The 24,928-nt window shown below is 45.7% G+C and overlaps 1 protein-coding gene and 1 long non-coding RNA gene across 2 annotated transcripts in view; both read right to left on the reverse strand.

The window, feature by feature from the left end:
* LOC309538862 overlaps positions 1-24,928 on the reverse strand; it is a 91,699-nt gene that overhangs the window by 40,605 nt on the left and 26,166 nt on the right. The window lies entirely within an intron of this gene.
* F13A1 (coagulation factor XIII A chain) overlaps positions 1-24,928 on the reverse strand; it is an 80,511-nt gene that overhangs the window by 39,178 nt on the left and 16,405 nt on the right. The window contains exons 4-5 of the mRNA XM_082234374.1: positions 14,251-14,502; positions 6,914-7,032 (exon numbers count right to left, since the gene is read on the reverse strand). Coding sequence (XP_082090500.1) covers positions 6,914-7,032; positions 14,251-14,502 — 371 coding nt within the window. The remainder of the gene's footprint in view (positions 1-6,913; positions 7,033-14,250; positions 14,503-24,928) is intronic.

Raw genomic sequence — 24,928 nt, forward strand, 5'->3', positions numbered from 1 at the left:
CAAGATGATGAAGGGTGTGGAAACCAAGCCTTTTGAGGAGCGATTGAGGGAGTTGGGTATGTTTAGCCTGGGAAAGAGGAGATATGACAGCCATCTTCAACTATCTCAAGGACTGTCACATGGAAGAGAATACAAGCTTATTTTCTCCTGCTCTGAAGGGTAGAACTTAGAACTTGAACCGATGTCTTCAAGTTACAAGAAAAAAGATTCCAACTAAACATTAGGAAAACCTTTCTGTCAGTCAGAGCTGTTCAACAGTGAAACAGACTCTCTCAGAAGGTAGGTGTACCTTCCTTGGAAGTTTTTAAGATGAGGCTGGATGGCCATCTGTCATGGATGCTTTAGTTGAGATTCCTGCATTGTAGGGGGTAGGACTACATGACCCTTGGGACCAGTGGCGTAGCGTGGGTTGTCAGCACCCGGGGCAAGGCAAGTAATTTGCGCCCCCTAACCCATGGATTTGCGCCCCCCAACCCGTGGATTTGCGCCCCCCAACCCGTGGATTTGCGCCCCTTAACCCGTGGATTTGCACCCCCTAACCCGTGGATTTGCACCCCCTAACCCATGGATTTGCGCCCCCTAACCGTAACCCCCAGATGTTGCGCCCGGTGCGGCCGGCCCCCCTGCACCCCCCACGCTACGCCACTGCTCGGGACCCCTCTCAACTCTATATTTCTATGATTCTAAGGAGCCCTTCCAGATGCCCTTTCTATTGAGCATTTGTGATGATTTGTGCTCATGATACTATCAGGGCAGTTATACACAATCCTGCTTTCAATACTGTTGCACTCTCAAAAGTTTCAGGCCAGACATACTGCTTTGTCACCAATCAGTACATGACTTCCTAACTTCCTTCTGAAATCCTGTAACTTTTTAAACCACAAATGTTTCACAAGTGTGCCCTGCTTTTGCGCCCTTCCAAATGGCAACAATGTGGCAACACCGGGAAACATTGTTTCAGAACCATGAACAAAGCGGAACGATGCGTGAATCCGCCATGAATGCAAAATTATTGCATCAGTGGCATGTTGCAGAATACACCTGCAGCAACTCAAAGCAGCAGCAGCCATTTTGAACTAAGATGGTGGTCTCCAGAAGTGTGGTTATTTATGTCAAATCTTCAAATGCAATATCATGTTCCAGTATTCAGCTTCTGGATAACTTTAAAATACATCGGGTTGTGGGTGGTGGAATAGCACTGGGCAGCCCTAGCACAAATTAAATCTATTCTAAACTCTCTCTACTGCCACTCCAAATATAGATAGTTTGCCACTAGTTGCACTTCTTATTATTGATGGGCCTAGCAAGCCTTGCAAAGAGAGACCAGCACCGGCAAGTGGCCTGAAACTGTCTTCAAGAATGAACTCTAATAAAGGAGTCTAAATTCTGGGATCCAATGACAACAAGGACAGGAATAAATAGGGGGCAGAAGTGCCTAAATAGAGCAGAATTCATTATGAAAGAGCCTGCCCTGTGATACAGTCCAATTTGCTCAGAAGAAATTGCATAGCAACCAAAAAATGACACTGTCTCTTGGAAAACAATTGCCGAGATAGTGGCAAAGGCACATGAATTCAATTATGAGCCTCTCTAAGCGGTGGTAAACAAATGAGCAGATTATATTTCTGTTGCAAGCTGGACCATCGCAATTGTTGAAGCTTTTCTTTATGCGTTCGGGTTTGCCTCTGTTTCTTTTCTTTTTTTTAACAAAAAAATGCTAGTTGGTTAAAAATAGCAACAATAAATTGATTGCATCACTGATTAGTTAACACACCGACATGGCGATGAACTATCTAATGCAATTGCATCCAGGCTGGACATGACACATTTATCATCATTCATCTCCTTGGCTCTGTTACCTATAATTGCATTACTTTTCTCTCTCTCTTTTGGAATGGAACAGAAGCTCATTACTAAATAATGAGTTATAATCCTATAGTGTGAAACAGGGTTCGCGGTGGAGGTCAACACTTTCCCAAAGGAGATGCTTCCAGCAACAATATCATCTCCAAAAAGCCGAATGTTTATTCTAGGAATTGGCCCATAAATCTCAATGGTGTACAAGAGTTCATTGGTGTAAACAATCCTGGAGTAAGAAAAATGCTTTGGTAGCAGCTCTTGAAAAATGGTCCTTTCACAACTGGGGATGTGGATCCATTTTTGAGCTCACCATACTTGCCACATGCTTCATCAAATAAAAGTTTTTGTTTATCTCTGTGCTGTTGGTTGAGGCAGTCCTTAGTCTGCCCCACTTTCATCAGAGTCTAAGCGAGCCAGATTTCTTAACATCAAGTCATTCCTGCTGTCAGTAATGCAAGGTCGGTGAATAAAGTACAGACCTTGCACCAAAACTATTGCCACCAGGGGTTTATAATGCTCTCCCAGTAGGACGTGGGTGGGGCTGTAGTCTAAACCACTGAGCCTTTTGGGCTTGCTGATCAGAAGGTCGGCGGTTCGAATCCCCGCGATGGGATGAGCTCCTGTTGCTCTGTCCCAGCTCCTGCCAACCTAGCAGTTCAAAAGCATGCCAGTGCAAGTAGATAAATAGGTACTGCTGCGGTGGGAAGGTAAACAGCATTTCTGTGCACTCTGGTTTCCGTCACGGTGTTCCGTTGTGCCAGAAGCAGTTTAGTCCTGCTGGCCACATGACCCAGAAAAGCTGTCTGTGGGCAAACGCCAGCCTCAAAGCAAGATGAGCGCCACAACCCCATAGTCACCTTTGACGGGACTTAACCGCCCAGGGGTCCTTCATCTTTCTTTCTTATAATGCTACACAAAGAACTTCATTTTGATCACATAAGTGTAAGAAGGACTTTTCATTTCAAGCAACCAATGATCCATCATAACTACATCAATATCTGGCAGTGCCCAGTACTGAGATGGCAGGTGCCCTTTACGTTCCTTGATGCAGCTACAACTTCTCCTGGTTATTCCTCCCCATATTCCATTGACTATCTATCAGAACTCTGCAGCACTGGCCAAACTCCAAGGGTGATAACCGTAAGAAATTATACCCAAAATATAATTCCGCACATTGTGCAGTACCACGCCTGAGTTTGCCTCTGAGTGTACCCTCAGCAGGTATAGCAATCCCTTGGCAATAGGAAGTACTAAGATTAGACCTTCGTCATTGTTAGATTGTTACCTGGTCAAGGCCTATTAGGAAAAAGCTGCCTGGCCCACTAAAATGTTCTGCCCATGGGGACTTACAGAAACTAATGGATGTTGGGCATATAGAGGAGATACCAGCAGCAAATATGTTGATGCTTCAGAGGCATTTTGGAATGAATGATCGACTGGAGCAAGAAACATTGTCAACCCCTGCTTGTCCGCATTCCCTGCTGCCATCTCAAACGACCTTAGCCACCCAGTATGGAGAGGAGATAAGAGCTCACTTGGGGCACAAAGCAAATCTGCCCATGTATGTCAAGAGCCCATTTTGAAGCCTAGGAGGCGACAGCAAATGATGGTAAAGGGGAAAGCATTCTTCTCTGCCACAACTGCATCTGTAGGGTTGTGTTCCAGAGGCTGCTCCAAGCAATTTTCAGTTTTCCACTGAAAATGGGCATTTGCTGGCAGGTGAGACATCAGTTGCTTGTTGAGATAACTTTTGAAGATGGTGAAGTTGTTCAGATCCAGTCCGATTTGTTTGTGACAAAGCGTAGACCAGAACAGTCAGAAGCAGCCACTTTTTTGCAATCACTAGGATCGCTTCAGCCTAGGTCCTTTCTCTCAAGAATGCTGACTGGTTGACTAGGGTTGTGAAGGCAATGCCCATTTCAAATAGTCTATCTTGGCTAGTTAAGGCCAACTGAGAGGAGCTTGAGACTTGCTGGTTAAAATAGCGAACATCTCACTTTGGAAGGGGACCCTCCTGACAAAACCATTCCTAGACTTGTTTCAGGTCTTCACTTTTGAGGAAACACAGAATAGAGAGAACGATTAATAAAATAACTGTATAACACATCACTTCTGGGTTGATTTCAGTCTGACTTCCACCTTTAGCAACTTTCACGGATTACTTGTGTCTGGAAGTTGACAAGGCATTTTCCCTTCTCAATGATTTTGGATGTCTCAGTGGCAGCAGTTCACTAAATTTTGTTGGCCAGGCTTGAACAGCCTGCGGGGATGTCAAATCTAACTGTTGAGTGATTCCTTTCCCCCCAGAATGAACTCAGTGGTCATCACTGGTGATCCCAGCTCAGCCCTCTAGCAGTTGACTTATTGTGTCCCACATGGCTTGATATTTATCACTGATGCCTTTTAACATCTATCATCCATAGGAAGCTGCTGACAAAAATCATCCAGAGCTTTGCTGGTGGGTGTCATAAATTAGACAATACGCTTTCCCTCGAGTTCCATATTTCATTAATGAAGCATCCGATACCAGTTTTCTCAGTATTAAACCACTGTCTTGAGGCTGTGGTTGAATAGATGAGCTCTTAAAACAGGATGAAATTGAATCTGGACGTGGTGGAGATACTGCTGCTAGGAAATCCTAATACTGTGAAGGGTTGGCAGAATGCTACCTGCAATTGGCCAGTAGGTCACAGGGCTACTTGAGGTCAATCCTCCCATTGCCTTATCCAGCCAGATGACCCGCTCTTACAACATCTGCCTTTCCTGCCCTTTCGCCTGTCTCCATCACTGAAAATTAAGGCTACCTACTCCTCTCCCATCTCCTGTTGGCTTGAAAGAAGCACCAGTGGGAAGAAAAAGATTGAGGCAAGAGTAAGACAGCTGCCTCTGCGTCCTGATTTGGCTCTTCTGTTTGTTCACTCCAGGTAAGAGGGTACCCATTCGGCTCAGCAGCAGAAGGGGAAGAGAGAAAGGGAGCTGTGTGTTTGTGAATGAGAAGAATGAGTGAGAGCAAAGAACACATGTGCTCTGATTCAAAGCACATCTGCAAATAGAGAGAGGAAATATCCATTGGGGGTGTGGTTTGCATTCAAATGGTTGGAACGCACCTGCATCTGCTAATGGACTTTAAAGAGGCCTTTGATGTCATTTGCCCACCAACTAGCTAAATCATAGAATCACAGAATTATAGAGTTGGAAGGGACCTTGATGTTCATCTAGTTCAATTCCCTGCAAAGACTCTCCTCCCTGGAGGAGAGGGGAGTGGTTGTGGGCGGGAGACCGAGCCCCGCCCCTGGTAGGGGGCATTAGCCCCCTCCCCTCCTACCTGGCTGGCGCCCACACCCACCGGAGGTGGCCAACCAGGTGCCTCCGGGGGGCGTGTGTAGCAGCTTAATGCTGTGGTGCCAGCTCCGCCTCCTCCTCATTCGTCGTCGTCCCTCAGCGAGTCAGGGTCTAGGTTTTTGGCCTTGCTATGGACCTTAGGTTGGTCGCCCTGGTTGGCTGGGGGGCCTGGTAGGAATTTTTCCATTTGGCATTAGGCCTTTTGGTTTTTTCGCCTACCTCGTAGCAATCGTCACAACTTTTGTGGTATTGGTGGGTAGGTTAGGCATTGGATTCATGTGTTGTGGTGTGTCAAGGGCTAGGTGTGGCCATCGCCTATGCTATCTACCGTGGGTTATTCCGTTAAAGGAATCTGGCGGTCGTGTATTCCGTCCGATGCCTGCTTGGCGGGAGGCCATGGCACGACCCTCGGTGACATCAGGGGGTGAGCCTATAGTTGGATGAGCATCAACAGGCTCCACCTACTGTTGAATAAACCCACCACCTATAGTCATCCAATGCCTAAGCCAATACCTTTTCACTGCTGTAATCAATAAAGTTGTGGCCTTTTCTTGCCCATTAACCTTATATCACGTGTCCTTGTGTATTTATTTCACATAGCGGGGTCGGGCCCTCGATCCACAATGCAGGAATATGCAGCTGTCCCATATGGGGATTGAACCTGCAACCTTGGCGTTACCAACACCATGATCTAACCAACTGAGCAGGATGGATACTGGAATAATGAAGTTGTTGCCTGATGTGATAATAACATCGAGTGATTGACAGGTGGGCAATCCCCCTTAAAAAAAAAAAGAGGTGTGCACACACAAACCAATACCTCAGGTTTCTGGAACTTTTGGAGGGTGGGAAGTAAGGGGACAGGACACACAGTGTCAATAATCTCTTCAAGCACTGCCCACTAGGGTGGATGCAAAGCATCAAGCTAGATTTGGGAAGCATAAAACTGAAAGCACTCTTATGTGGATCAAAGCGTACAGAAGCGCATATGGAAGAATCAACGTACAGTGGTACCTCTGGTTAAGAACTTAATTCGTTCTAGAGGTCCATTCTTAAACTGAAACTGTTCTTAACCTGAGGTACCACTTTAGCTAATGGGGCCTCCCACTGTCGCTGCACGATTTCTGTTCTCACCCTGAAGATTGCAGAATGCACAAAAAAGTATACATTTCCTGCAAAAGAGACACGAAACTTTTGATTCCTGATAACCTGAGGTACCATTTCTGGGTTAGCGGAGTCTGTAACCTGAAGCGTCTGTAACCTGAAGCGTCTATAATCCAAGGTACCACTGTGTATTATCCACCTGCCTGTCCTATCCTTATGCATCAGATGTGCACCCATCAAAAAAGGTGTCTGAAAATATCTACAGAGAACATTGGTGCAAATGCTTAGGACTCAGATGCAGGTCAGGCTTTGCGAGTCCTTCCTTGTAGAGTAATTCAGTTGAACATAGCAGGTTGCCTCCCAAACAATTGCGGTAAGAATTTCAGCCTAATACCCCAGCGTTAAAAAAATTTGCACCAGTGTATCTGCCTGAAGCCTGAGAGATCAAGGTTCCAATAATGTCACAGAACACCACTGTGGTCTATCACCCTGGCCCAGCAGACACTACCCCACCTTCAATCTTAAGTGTTCATTTGCTGGCGCACAAGATCTTAGGACAGCAGCATAAGTGGCAGAACTTCCAACATGTCCATTCAGAAAAACTCACCTGGCCATAATTCCAACTCCTGGATCTTATGCTATCAGGCTCTCCATAGAAAATAACCCCAAGGTCATTCAGGACATACTCTTGCCTTTGCTTTTCATCATCCAGAAACACAGCATCCTCTGCAACAAAACGTTGTGTGTGAAAGCTCGTCAATACAGTTGTTTTGCTTATAATAGATGCCAGCATTTAGTACCGCAGAATGATATGACGCTAATGAAAAAGCTGGGGTTTGGGGGGGGTGTTTTTGTTCATCAAGCAGAGCAGTAGGATATCCTTCCTTCCTCGCACAATTCCTTGTAATTGGGAGCCAGGTATTCTTCAACTTAAAAGGAGGAAAGGGGAGGGGGGAGGAAGGCAAATCTGCACCGCTTTGAGCAGGATCTGTAAAGCGTGATTAAAATGTCACCTCTCATCAAGCATTTTATGATTTTGCATCGCTAAGTTGAGAAGTCCAGAGTGCCATGATGCAATTAGGCATCTGCATAGCGGATCAAAGAACAATTTTGAAACTTCTTAATCGGCGACAGAGAGCGAGTCAATGTCAAAAGATTTAAAGGGAAAACTCTGCCCTGGAGTTGAGAGATGCTGGAGGAGGCTGAGGGTGTGGTCCACTGATCTATGTAAATAACAGCACAGGGATGGGGAACTTTTTTCAGACTAAGAGTCGTCTCCCCTTCAAGGGTAGGCACATGGTAGTGGTGGGCAGGGCCAGAGGCAAAAGTGGGTGGAGCAATAGCTGTAAAGGGTACCTTTGCACAGTAGGCTGGTCTCTATACACATTGCTCTCTATCCTCCACACCTATCTAAGACACACCTTCCAGTCAAGCAAAAACACCCAATGAAATTGTGAAACAAGATCAGTGAGGGGTGTGGCTTGGAGAGAAGGGGTGTGGCTTGGAAAGAAGGGGTGTGGCTTGGGTTGCATCCTGAGAGGGCCCCAGGCCTGAGGTTCCCTTTCCCTGTATTGGAACCTGACTTGATGTTATGACTAAGGATTGATTCCAGGAGACTAGGCAAGGAAGTTTCATGACTGTGGCAACAAATGGGAATGATGATGATGATAATTTATTATTTATACCCCGCCCATCTGGCTGGGCTTCCCCAGCCACTCTGGGCGGATTCCCAAAAAATATTAAAATACTGTAATACATCAAACATTAAAAGCTTTCCTAAAGAGGGCTGCCTTCAGATGTCTTCTAAAAGTCTGGTAGTTGTTGTTCTCTTTGACATCTGGTGGAAGGGCGTTCCACAGGGAGGGCACCACTACCGAGAAGGCCCTCTGCCTGGTTCCCTGTAACTTGGCTTCTCGCAGTGAGGGAACCGCCAGAAGGCCCTCAGCGCTGGACCTCAGTGTCCGGGTAGAACGATGGGGGTGGAGACACTCCTTCAGATATACTAGATCAAGGCCGTTTAGGGCTTTAAAGGTCAGCACCAACACTTTGAATTGTGCTCGGAAACGTACTGAATGAGCTTGCACACCAACCCCACCAACCCCTGCCCCTGTTCTTTCAGGGAGGAGGAGAGGCAAGCTATCCCTCCTCATCCCAAAACATTATCCTGCTGCTGTGAGATTTTTGCCTGCAGACAAGAGCAGCGAAATCTAATTGAGTAAGAAGCCCAAAGCCTCAGTTTGCTTAATCAAATCGGTCTGTTTCTGATCTGTGTCAGTTTCACAAGTGCTTATTCATAAGGCCATTCTGCCCCATCTCCAGATTAATCTGCAGTTTGGGATGGCGGGGGGACGGAACCTGCACAGAAATGTTATTGAAACACGTACTTTTAATATGTGTTTGAACTCTTTGCATTTCTAAAGCATGTTATTGTAAAAGATATATTTTTTAATGCATTCTGGTCCATTTTTTTCCGAGCTGAAAAATGCACTGCGAAATTCAAGAAAGCGTGAAAATAGAAATATAAGATACATTCTGATCCACAGGTTAGTAAAGGTCAGGAACCTAGAAAGCACCCAAGCTTTCTGATTTGCAGCAGGTTATAGATGGGGGAATAATCCTAGCCCTATCTGGAGAAACTGGGGATTGAACCCAGAATCCTCTGCATGCAGGGTAAATGTTTTGCTGCTGAGCTACGGCACTCCCCCAGTTTGCCACGTAATTCACAGAAACTAAGTTCCTCAAGCATCCCTATGGACAGTTCCATCTTCCCTTTTGAAATGGAGGCTTCCTTCCAGCTGCTGAAGGTGGTAAGAATCTGTTTCAAGCCTCAGGCTCTTTTTGATTTGCATGGCTGCAATAGAGCTGTCAGCAGCGAAGGGCTCCGTTTCAAGCAGGTGGTTGAAGCTCTCCCAGCCAGCAGATCTAAGTTCCCCCGTGCACTGTCTCTGTTCAGACATCATGTAGATCGTCATGGAGAAAGCTCCTTTTTTACATACCCTCCTCCCAACTAACCCTGAAGTGAAGCGTGATCAGCAACTACACCAGACTGTGGCACAAGCAGCATGCCAATGTACTCAAGACATAAATAAAAGGCTGTGTGAATATGCCCTAATAAAGGTAGCTGTGAGCAGACAGGCTAGTGCGGCTGTAATCCTTTGCACAAGAACTCAAATTCACAAACCTTTTATTGGCATATAGACAAGAGTCCAGTAAGGTTCAGTACAATAAAATGACTCAGCAAAACCTGTATCTAACATTTAAGTTAATGTTGGATAATATTCACAAATCCTCTGCAGAAACCTGGCTAATATCACCATCCTCTCTGCATCCTGAGTAAAAAAAACTTCACATTCGTCTGAACGCCATTCCCTGCTAGCGGCTTAATGAACTTAATGATACAAGGGACAGGGCAAAAAACATGAACTACTGATTCCATTTGTCTCTGTCCACCGAGGGATAGCATCTCTGTGAGGGGAATTTTCTTTAATGTCCTCAGTAGCACATTCAGTTCCGCTAGCAAGTATGGCCTGTGTTGATTCAGATTGTTCAAATGGGAAGGGTAAGTTGCCATTGGTTGCCCACATCATACCACCCCCACACTTGCACAGATACTATTCATGATTTGGCTACTAAGTTCTTGAAATTCGTTGTCTAACAATCTGTGTTTAATTATCTCAAATTCAGGATTTCCCAGTAAGCAGTACAAGGAGTCTAGATCTCGCTGAACTCCGTGGGACCTGCTTCTCAGTCCGTTTTGCATTGTATGCAATTCTTCCTCTGAGGGACTGACTAGATGAGTTTGTAACTAGAACATTTTTTAAAAAAAATAGTGCTGGGGCACCATTTTCGTCAGGACTGCACAGCAGGGGAGAGGGAAGGTTTTTGTAAAAAAATTCTACTCATAATTGATCCAGAGCCGATTCCAACATAAAATAAACTTAGCATGTTGCAGGATTCCCCTAAAATAGGCCAGGGGCAATTAATATTTCCTCCAGCAGAGCTTTACTGCTACATTCAGGATTGGCACTGTCCATAAGAAATCCAGTTGCAGCAGAACTTAACTTAAATTTAAAATAATTTATAATAAGACTAAAACTTAGCACTTAAGCATACTATATACAAAACACCACACCAGAAGGAGAGATAGAAAGTGAAAACCAGGCTCCTTCTGGCTGATTATTATAGTCAGCATGACCTTGAGTGAAAGAAATAACAGAATTAGTTTAAACCCAGCTGTTCAGCTTCTCTGAAGGAATAACCCAAACATCATGAACCTTCTGCTTGTTTCTAGGCAGAACAGAAACTTACACATCAGCTAGAAACTTTCAGTTTGCAGCAGTTTGCATCACACAGAGAAGCTTCCAGAACTCTCTTGAATTAATTGGAATAGGTAAGATCTCTACCAATACTTTCTGTACCAAAAAATGAACACTGAAAGGTTTAACCCTTTCCTCTTCTTCCACAGCCCTGATGTAAATGACCCCCTGAAGCAGCTATTGACCATTATGACCATGGTGGTGGAGCAAAGGGCTAAACACCCCTCTCCACATGACTCTCTGGTGCCTACTATTCATTCATTTTCATCTGGTATGATTGCAGGCAATGTGTTTGGCACCATGGGTTTTTTGGCCCTAAAAGCCAGCACTGAATATATAATCAGGGGACATGATGCAAAAGTAGACATATGCCAAAAGTTGCTGCGTTCATCAGTATTATGTGGCACCATCACACTAACATTAATGTCTTATCTTTGTTTGCATGCACAATTCCACAGAGTTCAGTAGACGGGTTCCCGCCTTCTAGTTGCTATACCTGGGATCACAGAAGCAGAATTTCAAAAAAGGAAACTGCAAGAGCCAGTCCACATATCTGGCATGGTGGTAAATTCAGCAGACAGCAGAGGCCGAGTGAGCTGGGAAGGTCTGCGGGCAAATACATTATTTGCTCAATATCCACGATCCTTCTCCCGCTGCGGCGCATTTTTTGTTTTGTCCATATTTCTTTTCTACTCAGGAAATATTAGAGGTTTTCAATCAAGTTTGCATTTCATTGCTAACCCCCGCTTCACAAATATTTGTGAAATGAGGTAGAGATTAATGAATTTCCCTTTCTTTGTCAAAGGTATTCAGTTTTCCAGTATTCAGTGAAGTGTGGTTAAAAGAGACCGAGACAGAGAGAGACAGGTCTTTGAATTCTCTCCAAGAAGGGAAGACTGCTCCAGAAAACAAGGCCTTTGATTTTTGACAGCTATTACGGCAACTGAGATTGGGTTGAGCAAGAAATCCAGAAATCTGACTGCGAGTTCCCTACAGGTAGCTGCTGCGCACCGATGGAGCCCTGCTACTGATGTAGGGGAACTATTTCATGGAAATAATTATGCATGGCCTTATCAAATGAAGCCGTATGCATAGAAGGAATGGTCCCTACTACCAAGCTATAGTCCGTTCCCCATAATGACTTGTGCAAAGTCATCCATGTGATTTTTATGGCTAAGCGTGGAATTGTCTCTAGATCTACCAAATGGATGCATATGGATGCCAATGAGAAGAGATCCTTCCATGCTTTTCTTAAATCAATGGATTTTTTTATAAGATTGTGTGTGAGAGAGTTAGCCTATCTGAGTGCTAGTATGATCCATTTGACACATTATGGGCTCAAGAGACAGCCTTTTCCTCAATCTATAAAATGTAGGAAAATATCGACCCAACTGCACAGTGGTGTTTGTGAGGCACACCAAATAATTAATGTGTGATACAAAGGGAGAAATAATTTGGGGTTCTACTCACATTTCTTTCTTTTTTAAAAACGACAACAACACAACCTTATCAAACGTTAAATCAGCCTGTTGGTTGATTCTGTTAAGTCATGTGTTGGCTTATTGAGAAACAAATTATAGCCAAAGACAAAAGGCTAAAATCTAGCTACAATCTTCATGATGAACATCCCTCCCCTTGCCATATGTGTCTAAACCACTGAGCCTCTTGGGCTTGCTGATCAGAAGGTCAGCGGTTCGAATCCGCGCAACGGGGTAAGCTCCAAGTGCTTTGCCCTAGCTCTTGCCAACCTAGCAGTTCAAAAGCACGTCAGTGCAAGTAGATAAATAGGTACAGCTGCAGTGAGAAGGTAAACAGTGTTTCTGTGAGCTCTGGTTTCTGCCATGGTGTTCTATTGCACCAGAAGCAGTTCAGTCATGCTGGCCACATGACCCGGAAAGCTCCCTCAGCCTGAAGCAAGATGAGCGCTGCAACCCCATAGTCGCCTTCGACTGGACCTAACCATCCAGGGGGCCTTTACCTTTTGCCTATGTGCTCTTTTAGTAATATGAATAGTGGGTTAAGGCTGGGTTGAATAGGAACAGAGGAAGCTGCCTTATATTGTGCATCTAGCCCAGCACTGCCGGCACTGACTGACAGCGGCTTTCCAGGGTTTCAGGCAGGTAACATTCCCAGCCCTAAAAGGAGATGCCAGGGGGTGTATCTGGAACCTTCTTGCACGCAAAACAGATGCTCTCCCACTGAGGTACAGCCCTGGACACACACATACACACCAGTTTCCTGAAAATATTCTCCCCTGGTAAAAACTGGGGCCAATTTCTTGGGGTGGGGGAGAATTTAAGGAGTTGGTTGCCACTTCCTTTTCTAGGACTTAGTGGGAAGTTCAGTCCATGGAACCTGTGGAGAGAGCCTCACGCCACTTCCTGCCAACCACACGTCCCCAAATGCCTTGGGAGTGATGTGCTACAACACAAAACAATATCACTTCCAAGTCATTCTTGGCTGGCAGGAAGCTATGGGGAAAGCCTCTTTTTAAAACAGTTTTCTTTAAAGCAAGAAACAAAAAAATCTGAAAACCCTCGGCCATCTTGTAAGAGTAAGTACGAGGTAAAAATCAGAGCATTTCTTTTGCGCCGTGACTTTTGGGGTGATTTTTTTGTTGCCTGCATATACCCAGTGCACACATGAAAAAAAATCTGTTTGGCACGATGCTTAAAAATGTGTATGGCTCTTCATCTTCATATTCTTTATGTATAGAGGATGTTTCTCCATCCCCTATAAAACTTTGGGTTTGTACAACTATGTATGCATTAGTAGCTTAAAATACAGTGAGGTTCCCACCCCTGCTGAATTGTGTTTCAAGTCACATTTGCACATTGCTGTACACACCAGAGAAGGGGTGAGGATGTCTTTGTCTGACGCACCCTCACCTGTTTGCTTTCCCATGCACACACACACACACACACACACACAAACCACAACTCCTATTCATGAAGCTATCGCCTGAGCATGTGCAATGGCTGTACACACAAATGTACGCACTTCAACTTAACTGAAAAGTAAATGTGGCTTGCATTTTCAAATTGGATGGAAGCTGGTTTGAGGGGAAATGCATTGATCAGGAGTATTTTTCAAGAAACTACAGGGTAGATATGGATTGTGGCTAATTTTCCATTTACGTGGCTTCAAACCCCAGTGGCGGAAGTGCACTGGAGCCAAAGGAAATGGAAATGTGTATATACTACTACTACTACTACTACTACTACTACTACTACTACTGATTTATTATTTATACCCCACCCATCTGGATGGGTTTCCCCAGCCGCTCTGGGTGGCTTCCAGCAGAATATTAAAATACAATGATCCATCAAATATTAAAATCTTCCCAAAACAGGGCTGCCTTCAGATGTCTTCTAAACGTCTTTGACATCTGGTGGGAGGGCGTTCCACAGGGCGGGTGCCACTACCAAGAAGGCCGTCTGCCTGGTTCCCTGTAAATTTGCTTCTTGCAGTGAGGGAGCCACCAGAAGGCCCTCGGCGCTGGACCTCAGTGTCCAGTGTACACAGCCTACAGTCATTGAGGCAGGGTTTTTGCTCATGCTATCAAATACCAAATATGTTAATAGGACAATCCTCCTCCCCATATATCTACACCCTGCACATTCCTTACCTTCACACCAGGGGTTGAACAGGATGTACGTATCTGTGCTTGGGTTTCTCCTTGTCCTGAGAATGCCAATCGGAGTCAAGACGGCGACATACATACGGAATTTCCCCACAATGCAGTCAGCAGCTGGCATGATATTCAGGCCAACAGAACTTCCGTCACTGTGAGTGATCTTAGCACCCCATTTGCCGCTTTCCAGCTCTTGAACCAAAGGGACGATGATATATGTGCCTTTGCTTTGTTGTGGATATCGCCCTGCAGAGATGGGAAGAGAAGAGGCAGAAATATGGTTTTGCGTATGAGTGCAGTGGATGAATCGTTGTCTTACATTTTGACGGTGCAGCAAAATCTGGGCTGGGAACTGTCCAACGGAAGTCAGTAGGATTACAGTAGATTTACTGCTCTCTCTCTCTCTCTCTCTCTTTTTTACTGTCTGCATTATTTAGCTTTCTTGTCAACGTTTTTATCTTTAACATCTGCTTGCTCCTTAAAACCAACTTGCAGAAGTTTGTTTTGTTTACATAAAACAGGGACACAAGAACCCAAGATTTGGAAGTCACAAAAATACCCTGTAAACAAATTCCTTCATTGAGTACACTGAAGGATCTTCTAACCACCAACATCCTTGCAGGTCTCCCTATATTAGAGTGGAGAACCCGTGGCCCCCCACCTAATTTCATGTAGGAAGGGAAGACTGGCGAGAGAGAGAGAGAGAGAGAGAGAGAGAGAGAGAGGAAGGAAGGAAGGAAGGAAGGAAGGAAGGAAGGAAGGAAGGAAGGAAGGAAGGAAGAGCAACTAGGGGGTAAAAATGGGGAAAAGCCAAAAGATTGTGAGAAATGGAAAGAGAAGGGAAAGCCCCCTGCAAACAATCAGTTGAGAGCTTTGGCAAGGACATAGGCAGTGGGGAACAGGTGGGAGCAAAAATGGATTGGCAAAAGCCCTCTGCAAGCAATCAGTTCAGACTTTTGACAAGAGTGAAGTGTCCCTCCTCTGGCAGCCTGCTAGGTGGGGAGAGAAAAGGGGCTTTAGAAAGAGCCTGGAAGAAGAAGAAGAAGAAGAAGAAGAAGAAGAAGAAGAAGAGGAGGAGGAGGAGGAAGAGGAGGAGGAGGAGGAGGAGGAGGAGGAGTTTGGATTTGATATCCCGCTTTATCACTACCCGAAGGAGTCTCAAAGCAGCTAACATTCTCCTTTCCCTTCCTCCCCCACAACAAACACTCTGTGAGGTGAGTGGAGTTAAGAGACTTCAGAGAAGTGTGACTAGCCCAAGGTCACCCAGCAGCTGCATGTGGGGACGCGAACACGGTTCACCAGATTACGAGTCTACCGCTCTTAACCACTACACCACACTGGCTCTCCATGACAGATCCATACCATACATTTAAAGCATATCCAATGCATATTTAAAGCACATGACTGATACCAAAGAATCTTGGGAACTTTTGTTTGTTAAGGGTGCTAGGTCATGTATCTGTGTGATGGGAAACAACAGCTCCTTCTGAGGGGGAGGTCATGTGCTTTAAATGTGTGTTGTATGTGTTTTAAAAGCACGGTGCAGATCTGGCCCAGAAAGTGAGAAGGGGGTGTCAGAATATGAGAGGGGGGGAAGGGGTGGATCTGACCAATGTTTTGCTCTGGCGTTTCACCCACCCACAGATTGCCCCCAAGCATATGAAGCCCTCAGTACAGAAAAAAGAGATAATTTGCCACCCTGCCCTAGTCACAGAAAGGTTCCAGGCCTCAATATTAAATTTTACAAATGTTAGGATTTGCTACCAATGGGAGCTATCTGAAAATAGCCAGCAAAGTAGGCTCTTCCCTAATATTAGCCACAAACATCACCCGCCCATATAAATTGAGCAGGTGGGCATGTTGTCCTCCCATGATTACCAGCTTGTATATCAAGGGTGGAGGACCTGTGGTATTCCAGATGTTGATGGACACTAGCTCCAATCAGTCCCAGGCAGCCTGGCCAATGGCAGCAGTGTAGTTCGCTGCTCAGGTGCCCTGCACTTGGGGGGTGGGATGAACTAGGTGCAGGTATTATGGCCAGGGATTATGGGAGTTGTAGTCTAGCAACATTTGAAGGGCCAAAGGTTCATCATCCTTGGATTAAGCTGAGCTACATGGACCTAACTTGGTATAATGCAGGTTCCAGTACCCCAGAATTGTCCCACTCCGCATATACCTGTAAAGTAGGAACTGCTGTGCTCAGGAAAGGTGCACAGAGCAAAGACAGGAATATGTTCCTGGTTTCTCAGGAGATATAATTGCAGAAACACATTTTTGGGACCTGAACTTTGGCACTGAACATGGTATATCTAGAGATTCGATACAGCCCCTATAAAGCCCTGGATTTATCTCTATTGACAGGGTTCTTCTACTTTAATCTCCAGTGCAATTCTGGTTTATATTTTGGTTCCTGTGGCCTTGGTTGACACAACTCAGGAAACCTTCCATCTAACCCAGAATATTTGGGCCACATGGAAGAAGAAAGAGGCCTTCAAAAGAAGCAACACAAGAAAGAAAAGCCAAATCAATAGCGCATTTGGGAAGATATAGCAAAGGACGCTTTAAAAGGGGGCTTCAAAGGGAATCAGGTGGAGAGGGAGATGCTAAAGAGGCAACCAAGATGAGAGGCCGGTGGCAGCTAACAAGGGGATCAGCAAGTTGAATGCCGACTCGTTCTTTGAATGGTGGCTGGGCCTGACCTTTCCTCTCTCTACAGTAGGGGCTCAGCTTCAGCTCTGCTCTACAGTATAATGGCAAGCCAAGCCCAGAAGAAAACCCAACTACTAAAGAAAGTGAAATGCCAAGAGAAAAATCAGCTTGCTGAACCTGCATATTTGGAAGAAGGAGGAAGAGAAGGAGGCCTCTCTAATGTCCTCCTTTTGTGGGTGTGCATTTGATTTCTCTTTCATAGTTCATATTTTTATGAAGATATTGGGAGCCAGTGTGGTGTAGTGGTTAAGAGCGGTAGTCTCGTAATCTGGGGAACCGGGTTCGCTTCCCCACTCCTCCACATGCAGCTGCTGGGTGACCTTGGGCTAGTCACACTTCTCTGAAGTCTCTCAGCCCCACTCACCTCACAGAGTGTTTGTTGTGGGGGAGGAAGGGAAAGGAGAATGTTAGCCACTTTGAGATTCCTTTGGGTAGTGATAAAGTGGGATATCAAATCCAAACTACTACTACTACTACTACTACTACTACTACTCTTCTTCTTCTTCTTCTTCTTCTTCTTCTTCTTCTTCTTCTTCTTCTGGACTTGTTAGGAAGCATGCATGCATTCAGAGACAACAGGCAGTGGCGTAGTGTGGGGGTGCAGGGGGGGCCGTCCACACCAGGCGCAACATCTGGGGGGGGTGCCACTAATCTAGTGGAAGAGACTCGAGTGCTAAAATCCATGGGTTAGGGGGCACAAATTACTTGCCTTGCCCCGGGTGCTGACAACCCACGCTACGCCACTGACAACAGGCATCAGTATGAGATGTAGCACTGCTATGTGGTCCAGGGATAATAAGCATGGCCTCCTCCACATGCTTCTGGACTACAACTCCCATCAGCCCCACCCAGCATGGCCACTGATAAGGGATGATGGGAGCCGTAGTCCAGGGGAAAAAACACCTCTGCCCATTCTCTCCTGTTGCCCTGTATCATGGAGCTGTAGAGCTGGAGGGGTCCCAAGGCTCATCGAGTCCAACAACCTGCAGTGGAGGACCTGGCTACCTCCCTGCATGATGCCACACCTCTCAGGTCCCACCTGTATCATGAAGTCTTTCGCTCCACCTCCTAACTCCCACCTCCTTGCTACAGCAAAAGCCTAAACACTTGTAATTGGATCACACCTTTTTTCTGTGCTTACTCCTGTCTCCTTCCCCTCCCCTTCCACTATTTCCTCCAGTCAGATTTGAGATTACTGGAAGCTCCTTGGGGTAGACAACTCTCCTCATGCACTCTGTAAGACGCCATGCGCCTTGATGGCGTTGAGCAAATAGACAGATAAATATCTGGTACTTGAGGGTTGTGGGAACAATTTAAAACTGCAAAGTGCATGCTCAGTATTCAGTGCCGCAAAAATGATCCAGATTTAAAGCAGGAGCGTATCTGAAAAGTTTGTTTATGCAGCTTGTTATCACAGCCCCTTTTGGTTGCTTTAATCTTTGACATTTATATTTAGAAACGGGGTAATTTGAAGCCGAATCAAGCTGAACGTAAAAAAGAGAGAGCCTTGCATAATTAGGGCTTCTTGATTCAAGCTTTTCATCATCATTTGTTCATTGATCTTTAGGCTACTATTTGCATCCAGTGAATTCTGAACTCAAACTACATATGTAGATCAAGATAATAGTTTTGTGTACATTTATTCACTTAAAATATTTCTAACATGGCCTTCCTCAAAAAAAACCAATACCTTGTTGGGATACAACATAATAAAGTACTTGATTTAAAACAGTAATTTCTGTATCTCAATAATGTACTATCACAGATAAAACCCCATTAAACAAGAAATAGCCTTTAAAACCATAGATTGACTCCATCCCTCCAGCATTGATGGCAATCTAACACATAGAGTATCTTAATATACACATTCCTAAACACATTTTCTTCTGAAAGAGGAATGCATTTTGGTGCACTGAGCTGAGAAATATTTCACCAAATTTGGAGAAGTGCAAAATCAAAAGGAGAATTGTTTTTGTATTGATGTGGTAGCCTGGAAGGTGTGAATTAGGTTGGTTTGTTTTACAACACAGACTGGACAAAATTCTCTTCTATTCCCAGTTTCCATCAAGATTATTATATCTATCCTAACTTTTGAACCAGATGGATCCCCAAGGCACCTTGCATAAATACAATTCGAACGACACTGATGCTACTCTGGAACCTGTTCAGCATAAAGCATGATCACATCGTGTAACAGAACAGCCATTCTACTGCAACTATTAATGAAGCCTAGAGTTAGAAAGAACCTTGGAAGTATTCCAGGCCATCTCCCCTGCTTGAGGCAGAAAATCCAGAGCCATCCCATCCCACAGAAATGGCTGCTCAGGGACCTCCAACAAAGACCCCCACAATCCCTAGGTAATTGCCTCCACTCTTACCATCAACACATTTCTCCTCATGTTTAACCAGAATCTACTGCAACTGAAGACCATTAGATCTAGTCCTCCTGCCCTCTGGGGGCAGCAGAGACAAGTCTTTATCCTTGATCATGGACTGGATGAGAGCCAACAAATTGAAGCTCAATCCAGATAAGACTGAGGCACTGTTAGTGGGCGGTTCCCTAGCCCAGATGGCTGGGAGGTTTCCTGCTCTTGCTCTTACACTCCTTCTGAAGGAGTGAGTACATGGCTTGGGGGTACTTCTGGATCCTTTGCTGTCGCTTGAGGCTCACGTGGCTTCAGTGGCGCAGAGTGCCTTCCATCAGCTTTGCCTCTATGTGGACAGGGATAGCCTAACCTGCTATATAGTCAGGCTAGATTAATGCAGTGTGTTCTGTGTAGGGCTGTCTCTGAAGGTGGTTCAGAAACTTCAGCTGGTGCAGAATACAGGAGTCAGATTGATCACCAAAACAAGATGGCTCGAGCACTTTACACCAATCCTGACCCAACTGCACTGACTGCTGATTAGCTTCTGGGTCCAATTCAGAGTGCTGGTTTTGACATAAAGCTTTAAATGGCTTAGAACCGCAATACCTCAAGGACCGCCTCTCTCCATGTGAACCTACCTGGACTCTGAGATAATGTTCTGAGGCCCTTCTTTGTGTGACTCCTCCATGAGAGGTCCGGAGGGTGGCAACAAGAGAACAGGCCTTCTTTGCGGTGGCTCCCCTTCTGTAGAATGCTCTCCCCAGGGAGGCTTGCCTGGCGCCTTCATTATACACCTTTAGGTGCCAGGCAAAATCATTCCTCTTCAACCAAGCCTTAGGCTGGTTGACATTCTATATCCATTTAAATGTGTTTGTGGGAGTGGGAGGAGGAAGAAGAAGAAGAAGAGGAGTTTGGATTTGATATCCCGCTTTATTACTACCCGAAGGAGTCTCAAAGCGGCTAACATTCTCCTTTCCCTTCCTCCCCCACAACAAACACTCTGTGAGCTGAGTGGGGCTGAGAGACTTCAGAGAAGTGTGACTGGCCCAAGGTCACCCAGCAGCTGCATGTGGAGGAGCGGAGAATCGAACCCGGTTCACCAGATTACGAGTCCACCACTCTTAACCATTACACCACATTGGCTCTCGTGGAGGGGTGTTGTTGGTTTGTGGCTTTTGTTGTTGCCATTGTTTTTATTATGCGTTTTGAGTTTTTATCTTGTATTTTTATATTGCGAACTGCCCTGAGATCTATGGATGAAGGGCGGTATTTATTTAATGAAATAAATAAATAAATAAATAAATCCCTGCCTGCACATTGGTACAGTAGAGTAATCACTTCCTGAACAGGGGAAATATACATACACACATTTCTTACATCCCTGCTGGTGAAGCTTGCGGGCTTATATAAAGCAGTACCAAAAACAAAAAAACAAAAAACCCTTCAGAACCTATGAAGAAAAGGGATAGCGGTGCTGCTCCCATCTGCCAGCAACAAGGTTCCGATTACATCATCCTCAATCTCATCCATCTCACATCCAGCCTTTGTGCACAGCAAGCTCAGCAACCAAGGGTGCCTGGCTCCATGCAACCAGCAGAGGGAGCAAGCAAGCCTCAAAACAACAGCTGTATACGGGCTTCCTGGTTGCTGCTTCCCATTCCAGATATTCCTCTTCAGCCCTTCAAGCAGTATTCTTGAATGCAGAAGGTGTTCGCCCCGCCCTCCTGCCCGCCCCAGCCACCACCACAGATCAGATAGATAATAAGGATAGGGCTCTCTCCCTCTCTTTATTTAATTATTTATTTGACGCTTCATCCGTATCACTGGCTTCCAGGCACGTCCAGGAAATATAATAATTGTGACAGGGGTATAAATAGCCAAAACTGCTTTCTCAGATGGGAGGCGGCGGCGGCGGAGTCCCTATTTCCATCAGAGAAATGTTGGAAGGTATGCAGTTATCTGACCCCTGAGCCATCTGAAGGCAGCCCCATATAGAGAAGGGTGTTTTTAAAAATGTTTCATTATGTTTTATGTTGCAAGCTGCCCAGAGTGGCTGGGGCGACCCAGTCAGATTAGTAGGGTATAAATTGTAAAATTGAAAAGCACATCCCTGTTTGCATCAGATAAATGTTGGAGGGTATGCTACAAGGAGGACAAGAGTAGGGGGTATCACCAAAATTCATTTTGAATATTCTTTATTATTATTTATTTATTCAACTTATACACCGCCCTATACCCGGAGGTCTCAGGGCGGTTCACAACAAGACCACAACATATAAAATCAAACCAAAAGCAGCAACCCAATAACCGCCCCGCCCCCCACAAGCTACATTCTAAAAGGGTGTTGGATGTCAATAAGATCAACCAAAGGCCTGGTTAAAAAGGAACGTTTTTGCCTGGCGCCTAAAGGTATATAATGAAGGCGCCAGGCAAACTTCCCTGGGGAGAGCATTCTACAGAAGGGGAGCCACTGCAGAGAAGGCCCGTTCTCATGTTGCCACCCTCTGGTGGTACTATGAATACAGAGGTGGAGAACAGTGGCGTAGCGTGGGTTGTCAGCACCCGGGACAAGGCAAGTAATTTGCGCCCCCTAACCCCTAACCTGCCGCCGCTGCCAGCTTCTTCTTGCTGCTGCCTGGTCTGGTCTGGTGTGGTTCTCTCCCGCGCTCAGCGCTGCGCTGGGCGGCCGCTGCACTGTCCCTCCCCCAAATAGTCCCTCGCTCTCTCTCCGCACTGCACGCCTGGCACCCACCCCTCCACAATGGGCGGTGACCCAGCGGATCGGATCGGATTCGCACAGCCAGCACTGCAGTGAGAGAGAGAGAGTGAGCCAGGTAGGGGCAGAGAGCTGCGAGTGCGAGCGCCCCCCCAGATGTTGCGCCCGGTGCGGCTGGCCCCCCCCTGCACCCCCCACGCTACGCCACTGGTGGAGAACCTCTGACCCATGGGGCATGCTGGGCCTCCTTATTGGACCTAATAGGCCATTTCTGCCAAGCCACGCCTACTTGCCAAGCACCTAACATCAAAGATGACGTCCAGTGTTGAAAGGTAAAAAGTCAGCTGAGCTGAGTCAAAAGGGTTCTCCAAAGCATTATTTATCAGCTGGCCGGCAGGCCTTCAAAGCACAGCACAATGCCTTTTGCAAACTTCTTAATCTCAGGGTCTTGGGTTTGAGCCCCATGTTGGGCAAGATTCCTGCACTGCAGGGATTTGGACTAGATGATCCTCATGTTCCCAACTCTAGGCTTCTATGATTCCTTGCAAAGAGTCCTTCATGACGCTTTGAAGTTGAGGCAACCAGCTGATTGTCAGTGCTTCAGAGTTGTGCAGGGCTTTTTGTGACATGCTTTGAAGTCCCGACAAAAGTCCCATGTCAGCTGATGTCCTTATGATGTCAGGTGTGTGACACCTGGGCCACCCACTCACTTGTGAAGTGTGGCCCACAGGGGCAGAGGCTGGGTAAGGGAGATAAGGATCTGGCCCACCAGTCTCGTCCAGTTCCATATTCTCCGATTTCTCTGATGAACATACAGTAGACCCTTCGGTTACGTTACCTTCGTGTAACATAACTTTCGGGTTGAGAACGCGGCAAACCCAGAAGTGTATACTTCCAGATTTTGCCGTGCGTGCATGTGCAGAAACGCTCTGCACAACACCTGTGCGTGCACAGAAGCGCTGTATCGCACTGTGTGTGTGTGTTCAGAAGCAGCGCCTCATGTTTCGGACTTTTCAGGGTACGTGAGGACCCCGGAACGAATTAAGTTCATATCTGGAGGGTCCACTATTCCATCATCATCTCCATCTCCATCAATTCATTATTTATATCTCGCTAATCTGACTGAGTTGCCCCAGCCACTCTGGGCAGCTTCCAACATATATAAAAACATAATAAAATATTAAACATTTTAAAACTTCCCTATACAGGGCTGCCTTGTCTTCTAAAAGTTGTATAGTTACTTATCTCCTTGCCTTATGGGGTCGCATAACTCCATACCCTTCAACATTTCTCTGAAGACAATTGGGACATCCTAAGGAAAACTGAGACATCCTAAGGAAAACTGGGATCAAATCAGAAACTGGGATGGCTTCTGTAAATCTGGGATTGTCCCTGGAAAACAGGAACACTTGGGGGATCTGCAGTTTCCCACCCTTCTCTTAAAAGAAATGGCCCAGTTAATTCCACAAATAAAACCAGAGAAGTAAACCAAAGTATACACAATGCCTTCAGCAGCTGTACCTATAAGTCTCAGCTATGGGGCAACAGGTGATAGGTTGAAGACCTGAGACTGATCCTCCCCTGGCACAATTGCAGCTCTCTCTGTTTTGTCAAAGTGTACAGAAATCGCTGTCACAATTGCTCTTAATCATGGTGTCAAACAGCTATTAGTATTTGCCATTCTAGTGGTCTCCAGAGGCGGAGCTAGCTGCTCCGGCACCAGGAGCAGAGACCATGTTGTGCACCCGGGGACGAGGCAAGAGCCCCAGGGGGGTGGCACGGTGATGTCACCCCCCTCAGGGATGAGACTCGAGGTGGACCGCCTCCACCGCACCCCCTTCCTCCACCAGTGGAGCTCTCCAGATGTTTTGAACCAGAAGTCCCTTCAGCCCCAGCCAGCACACATCTTACTCATTATGACAATTTTTTTAAAGAAAAAATGTGCTTTTCACATCGTGCCATTTTCAGGTAAGTGTTGCATGGCTAATTAATCAAACGCCCAAGTTTCTGTTAAATGAGAAGAAGAAGAAGAAGAAGAAGAAGAAGAAGAAGAAGAAGAAGAAGAAGAAGAAGAAGACTCCTCATTAATTCAATGGTGGTCTTTGTGACACCATATTGTTCTCATACTCTGCAAAAGACTCCACCCTTTGAAAAAGCTGTTATTTATTACTGTTGAATCATTGTTTCCTAAAATATGTGAACCACACTCACTCCCCCCACCCAAAAAAAAATATGTTGCGTGCCAGCTGCTAAACTAGGAAAGACAAATATGTGACCACAATGGGCAATTCTGATACTCATCCTGATCCAGCAAATGTAAATATCCCACACTTTCCAGTGCCTTTCCCCACCACTTTCCATATCACAGGAAGTCCAGTCGTTGGGAGAAGTGAATTTGTTGTGCAAAACCTCTCAATTGACTATAAGAGCGCAATCCGAATTTGTTGGTATTTGACTGACAGCCAACCCAAAAATAGTCACCACCTGCAAGCACCCTAAGTCAGAATTAAGGAGCGGAATGCCCCTGAGCACATTCTAAACCTAGGGATTTGTTTTCGGTACCAGAACTAACCTGAGCTCACAGTTCTTTCACAAAAGTCCACTCAGCCCTGGTTAGTTTTCTTCGTTTCAACAGCCTCATTTAGGTAGGGAAGGTAGTTTTGCTATTGCAACGCCTGGGAGTCAAACACCCTTGCTGATAGACTACAAAAAGCCCAGAGGTCTCCCAGTAGATCTTAATTTACCTTCAGCTAGGGATGCTGGAAATTGCCAACAGAAACAGAAGTGGAAATTGCCCATGTTCACTTATTCATCCCATGTCCTGAGCAGAAATCAATTCAGAAAATCCTATTGGATTTTGCCACTTTCAGTCCACAAACGA

Source organism: Podarcis vaucheri, assembly GCF_965113315.1.
Source record: "Podarcis vaucheri genome assembly, chromosome: 8".
Classification (NCBI taxonomy): Eukaryota; Metazoa; Chordata; class Lepidosauria; order Squamata; family Lacertidae; genus Podarcis; species Podarcis vaucheri.